The sequence below is a fragment of the Gymnoscopelus braueri genome (genome assembly GCF_963280865.1).
Source record: "Gymnoscopelus braueri genome assembly, chromosome: 20".
Classification (NCBI taxonomy): Eukaryota; Metazoa; Chordata; class Actinopteri; order Myctophiformes; family Myctophidae; genus Gymnoscopelus; species Gymnoscopelus braueri.
The window spans coordinates 13,767,271-13,774,187 of NC_137622.1; the positions used below are offsets into that span (position 1 = coordinate 13,767,271).

A 6,917-nucleotide genomic window follows, 5' to 3' on the forward strand; every position below is an offset into this window, starting at 1 on the left:
ACACAACCCCTACAAAAAGCTTGTCTTCCTTCTGTTAACTGGCAAACCTTTTCAGTCCTTCAAACACTGCAAGTAAAGTAATAGGTAGTCAAAAGATTGTGCAATGGCCTTGCAACAAGCATGCGTACACACACACATATCCATTACAAAGTTACTTAACACAAACCTGGTGATCTCGTTTTTAAGGTGTGTGCACGCGCGCACACCTTGCCAGAAACCACACCTTAGTAGCTCCACAACCATTGTCTAAGCAATGTGCCAGTTTCCAGGGTGTGGGAGTGTGTGTTAAGCTTCAAGTAGGGTGGAACCCTAAGTAATAGTAGCCTACATTTTAACTATAGCAGGTTAAGTTTGTCACCCTGTTTGTTTGGCAGACTGACCACAGGCCATCATTCAACATATCCTTTCCAATAGGATTTCCTGTATAGCTCATGGTTATTCACGACACTATTTCACATCATGTGAAATTAACCACTTTCATCCTGGAGTCCATATTTTGGGCATGTCATTATAGGTGAAACTTAATTGTGAAGCTCACAAAACACGACACATTATAAGTGAGGTAGATCAGCTATTTGACGTGTGACACACCGTCACCAGGGTTGGTCGGTAATACGGTAGAACAGTTTCCCCTAGGTATGATGGTCAAAACTCTCATAATATTTCATCATATCATACAGACCAAACTATCTTAAAAGTTATGCTTCCACCCCAATGTTCTTTAAGGCAGTTGGGAGCACATGGCTCAGTTTCACTCAGCAGTCAGCACTTCCTCTGAGAGCACCAACAATTAGCCACGTTAGCATTGCTGCGATATAAAGTTTATAATGGATTGGATTAAACACGTCTTCTATGGTGCATATTCATACGTCAGTTGTATTTCAAAGGACAAGTTGTTTCCATTGCAGTTTAAATGTTATATTTTGATCAGATATACTTCTATGACCTATATTTGCAACTTTTACTGCCATGCTATCTCTGGCACCCAAATTTCCCCCACAGGGTCAATAAAGGTATCACTATCTATCTAGATGGCAGGGGATCCGATGCTTTGTGACCACCTCTCTGATATGAAGAAAAATATAATGTCATTGTTAAGAGGTCCACTGTAGTGTGAACTAGCAATCATTTTCACATTCTGCTAGGCTTTCATATTAGATTAGTATTATCGTCTGTGGGCGCATTCACCAGCCATAATGAAACCTGACCAGCATTTGGCTTGCTTTCACTTCAAGCCCAGATAAGGATCATAATGCCTTGGTTTGGCTCATAAACCTGGTATCAACTGGTGAAGTTACAATACTCTCACACACGATTACACAACCCGTCTTCATTTCTGGTTAAGAGTACATCACCAGGGACCTGCCAGCACGCTGCATTCACCACATGGTGCAACTTTTTTTTTTTTCAAACCTCTCAATTTGATAGATTGTGGGAATGGTGCTTTAATTGAATTTAAATTTGATCACGGCACTTTAATTGAATTTTTTTTTTTTTGATTTTCAGAATATCTTTATAAAGCGTGGGATAGGAGGAGAAGGGAGACTTACAATAGATGAACTTTCACTTTTAGTTTTATATATTCTATGTAAAGGTCTGTATGGATTTATGTACTGTATACTCTTTGTATTCAGGTTGTATTATGAGCTGCTGGCTGGGTAATACACTGGAATGTTTTGTTTTCTAATTGATGCGTCTGATAATCCCATGTGGGATGCGTCAAGCAACTGTCCCGAGTCCCAACACGAAAATAAAATATTCATCCATTCATAAATACACTCAGCAGTTATTAGGCATACAATTGTCATTTTTACCACGAGCAACTCAAAATAATGGATATAGCATTAGCCAGGGCTTGTGACTGCAGTGAAACAACGTCTAGTATAGAATGGTTGCAAGAAACTACCATAAACATAATTTGCACCTCATGGCTTTTCTGATTATGACCCCCACCATAGACGGAATTAAGATTTGGTTTAGTCCACGTCAATATCAACCAGCTTTCATTGCCATGTTTGACCACAGTACAAATGGATTGCTACTGCCTGTCAGTACAATTCCACATGCAGGTCCAATACAGATCAGTCATTATTCTAGTAGTCATTTCTGTCTGACTTGACTCAGCTTTAACTGTGCATATACAATAAAGAAATATCACTTGAGATGAGGCAGTATTTAAAACTACTTTAACACTAGTGTCCCTATTCCGGGGCAAACATTCAGAGAAAAGAGCAGACATTTACAAGCTCACAATGCACCACGTTGTGAGCTTGTAGATCAGCTAACTTCAGCAAAGAGATTTGGTCTAGGGTAAAAAAGTAGCAGGGCTAGTATATAGACCTCAGGGGGACTCTGGTCAATGCAGAATATAGGGTGTAAGTGATTGGGTAAAAGACAAGAGAGCTCAGGATCAACAGTAATAATAATGCTTACCAGACCATTATCTACACACCTTGTTCAATATCAAAGCCAGCACTTCAATTAGAAAACAAGTCAAAACATGCATATGGAACTGGAGGTTGACAAACACATAGTTCTGCTGTTCTCAACTGTTCCTGAAATACGAGTCATGTGAGCAAACAAGGCTCATATCAACTGCTCACTCAAAACAGAGATCACAATTTTTTTCCCCCCCATGTACTTTGGAAAAGACAGATATTTTGTCAAAACCAACAACAACTGGACAACATTAGTTCTATTGTTGAGTTTAAGTAGAATGTCCAATTATATTTGTTGCAATAGTCAAATGCTAAATTATGAACCTCAGACTAAACTGAACTTATCAAATAATGGGTTTGCTGTAGTCTGCAAATGCAGACTACAGCAAACCCATTATTATAAGAGACATGTAATAACGCAGACACATAAGCAATTCTGGTGTCAAGAACATGCTGGTAGTCAACCCCTTAAATAACTGAACTACTAAAAGTATATTGCATTGCTAAAGACACCGAGCATGACGGCCTACTTGGTTGTGTTTGACAATATTATTTCTATTTACCCAATTCATTCTCCAGGTTTCATTCAGACAAACATTAGTCTTAAACTAAAGTTTTAAACTACTTTATAGAAATCATTTGACATGGCCTAGTATGTTTTGAAAATAAGCAACAGACTGAATTTATGGTGATCACAATTTTGGACACATATCATGCAGCCCTGGCCTAGTGGCCTCGCAAGAATGAGCTGGTTTGGATGCCATAATAAATATATAAAGGACAGGAAAGGCAAGCCATAGATAGATGGAACAATGTAGTTGGCTCATATTGAATCACCACACTCAAACAGCTTCCTAGTGTGACATGATGCCACACCAAAGAAGCATAAACCTGAACAAAACATTACAAAAACACCACTGAGAGTTTGATATATTGAAAACAAATATAACTTGATTTCTTTGGTCATATCCCTGATCGCTGGCTTAATCTAAGATTGTTGGATGCAAAAAAAAAAGAAGAGAGCAATGATTACCATCATCTGGATGGATGGATATAGAGACAGTCTCATTACAGTATGTACTGGGATATTTACACAAGCTTTCAATGTGTTGCTACAGGGCCTTCTGCAGTGGATTCTAGGGACTCTCGCTGACAGAGTTAAGGGGAGACCTTGAAATTTAAAAGTTTGAGAACCAGTGTGCTAGGGAACGGAGGTATGTATTCATTGCCACATATGGATATCGGTTGAAAATATATGTGGAGGTTAACTTATTCCCCAGCTTGCTCCAAGTCACCTTGAGCAATAGAAATAGGGGGGTTCCACAGCCAAATGATTGATAGTTAGGAACCTAATGGACCCTTATGTGTCTGTAACTCAGAGAGCATACAAATAGAACCAAATGGGCCCTAATCTACGGGTTTATTTGTACGCTCTCATAGTTAAATCAAAAATCTAATGGGGGTCCGTGGACAAATGCATATTAAACTGGGGCTAAAATAGTTGAGAATCACTGCTAAAGCTGTAAAAGTCTTCCCTTATGGGGGTCTCTGGTGTATCTTTTCAAATGGGGGTCCGCGGGCTAAAATGTGGCTTATATGTCCTCAACATGAAAAGGTTTAAGAACCACAGCATAAAGGGGCCCAGCCCTGGCAGTTAGTTCATGTGTGTTTCACTACTCTCGGTCCGCCGCCATTTTCTAACAGTAGGAGGAAGACATGTTGGGATCGCAAACACAACAAAAGAGAGGAGCGGCCATTTCCAACAACCAAAACCACCATAATATCATATTATGGCGTCTGCCTCAAAACACACATTTCCACATCACAATAACCTAAAAGAGACATCACGATCCGTCTTTTAAATACACGACGCGGTCGCGATGGGGCGCGAAGAGCGACACACGAAGGGTTTTAGGAGGAGAGCGGGCCCGGAGTGAGTTAGCATTAAGCTAACCAGTGTTGCCATGTCGGCTTATTATAGGCGACTTAGGGCTTCTTATTCTGTAAAGTTGCTTGTAAAAATGGTATATGGGGGTTTTGGGGCTTGTTTCTAAAGTATATTTGCTTATTTAGGCTTGCTTCCATTAAAAAAAATATATATTTTTTTTAAATCATTGGTTCTCCAGTATTTTCATATATGTTTTGAGCCCGGGGAGCTTTTGAGTTAGAATGATTCAAATAAATTCCACATTTTATTGCAAGAGTTTTCGAAAATAGCAGATCTACAAGCTCACAACATCGGCTATTTTGCTCATGTGGCCTAGGCTGCTTCTTTTGGGCCTGGCTGCTTGTTTCTCTCGCAAAATCTGGCAACACTGAAGCTAATGCTAAGTGTCGCTTGGCAAAATGAACGGACCGACAAGCTACCAACAACACGACGCGTCGTTAAGCTTGTAGATCTGTTATTTTCTCCCCAAGCGACACCAAAGACCACACGTTGACACGTAAACCAATGTAAAGGCCATCAACCAACTCATGAAGCAAACAAAGACAGCACACCAGATAGGCCGTGACACCCCTCGGGGGGAAGTCTGCACTCTGCGATACAGAAGTGAGCATTGGGGAAAGGTGTTTCCTATCGTTTTGAGTTACCTGATGTGCGGTATCCCGACGCCTCCCTGTAGGATTTTGTACAGCTTGCTTTCGTATAACAACTGCGGATGTCTGGCTTTCTGTGATTCCAATTTGACTGCTACCTCCTGGAAATAAAACATAATAAACACACACAGGGTGATCGATATATAGGGCTATTCGTTAATTAATTAATTCGCAGTGGTGGAAAAGGTACCAAAATGTTTTACTAAAGTAAAAGTGTGATGTAGAAATACCCTGTTACAAGTAAAAGTCCGGAAAAGTATTGGTATCAAAATGTACTTAAAGTACCAAAAGTAGAAAGTACTCATTATGCAGAATGTCCCGTTTCACAAGTTCAGATGTGTAAAATATATACAAATCTTTTGAAAATAGCAGATCTACAAGCTCACAATTGTAGATCGGCTAATTTCAAATGGCCAAAATGTATATAGGGATGAAGTGGTTACTGTGTGTTAAGTAATAATCAAAATGTACAAAGTAACTTTAAGTTTAGTGGAGTAAAGGTACAATATTTGAATGAGATGTAGTGGAGTAGAAGTAAAAGTATTGGAAATACTCCGGTACTTAAGTACAGTACTTGAGTAGATGTACTTAGTTACTTTACAACACTGTTAATTAGCCAAGTGGGCCATGTCGAGCTAGCTTTAGCGAGATTTGGCTCAATCTTTAAAAAAAAAACATCTTTGCTGCAACAAAATGTTGTCCAAAATTAGCAGGAATGTTGTACCTCTCCATTTGTGATGTTGATTGCCAGGTAGATGTCGCCGAAAGACCCCGATCCGATTTTTCTGACCAGCTTGTATTTCCCACCGACTATGAATTCGGCCTTGGAGCCGCTGCTACTCGCCATAATAATAATATATAATGATGATGATTCACCAAAACAACCCGAGCAGCACTCGATTCACTTAAAAAAGGAGACAAGGGACACAAAAAAAGAACATGAGAGTCTGTGAGTGGCTCTGGTGGGGTCGACGACGATTCGATACTTTGTCGGATCGTATCGTCAGCTCGCGCTACCAGGAAAAACAGCCTCCTCTTCCACCTTCTGTTCCGATCCGTCCAGTACAAAACGTCTAAAGTTTAAAATGTCACCAGTGCCCGAAGGGGTGTATTCGTGCGTTATATTGGCGTGTATTCCCATAAAAATCCAGGAGAAACACAAAACACAACCGAATCTGTCCTCTGTTGTTTTGTAAATCGAAGGCCGAGCCGACAATAATCCAGTGCTTCTTCTTCGGGAGTTAGCCCGCTAGCTAAATGTAGCCCAACGGTTGAGATACCGAGAGGAAGATACGACGGAAAAAAACAATGTCTGGACCTCCTCTGTGTCGAGGGGCAACCGCGGTTCTCTTTCTGTTTGGAAAACTCCGGTGCAAATTCGTAATTTCGAGCGTGTTTTAGTCGAATTTCAAGGGTAGCAACCTTCTTCCCGAGGCGCAACCCACTCACTCCGCCATCTTCTTCTCTTCACCACTAGCCTTTTCTCTTTCTGGTTTCAGGTGTTACGCCAGAATTTGTGAGTCGTCGAATTGTATCGCTCCAGAGGGCGCTGTTACTATCTCACGCAGCGTTGCCAGGTTTTGCGAGAGAAATAAGCAACCAGGTCTAGGAAAACAAGCCCAAAAGAAGCACCTATAATAGACCACATGAGCACCTTATATACATAGGCTATTTGAAGAAAAAAAAATCAAATCCACACAATCTTGCATGGGGGACTATTTTCAGAAGGTTGGAACTGCAGACAAATACACATTAATTTGGGGGTCCTTGACTTGGGAATGTTCGAGAACCACTGGTTTAAACAACATTAGGAAACAAGCCCAAATAAACAACTACAATTTAGAAACAAGCCCAAAAAGACCGCAACCCGAAACTACCAAT

At 40.4% G+C, this 6,917-nt stretch overlaps 1 protein-coding gene across 4 annotated transcripts in view; it reads right to left on the reverse strand.

Moving 5' to 3' along the window:
* Positions 1–6,554, reverse strand: part of csnk1a1 (casein kinase 1, alpha 1) — a gene marked incomplete at its 3' end in the record, with an annotated part of 35,280 nt that extends 28,726 nt beyond the window's left edge. For all 4 annotated transcript variants that reach the window (XM_080415422.1, XM_080415421.1, XM_080415419.1 and 1 more), the window contains exons 1-2: positions 5,761–6,554; positions 5,031–5,137 (exon numbers count right to left, since the gene is read on the reverse strand). In XM_080415422.1, coding sequence (XP_080271548.1) covers positions 5,031–5,137; positions 5,761–5,883 — 230 coding nt within the window. In that variant the 5' untranslated portion in view covers positions 5,884–6,554. The remainder of the gene's footprint in view (positions 1–5,030; positions 5,138–5,760) is intronic.
* Positions 6,555–6,917: the final 363 nt, after the last annotated feature.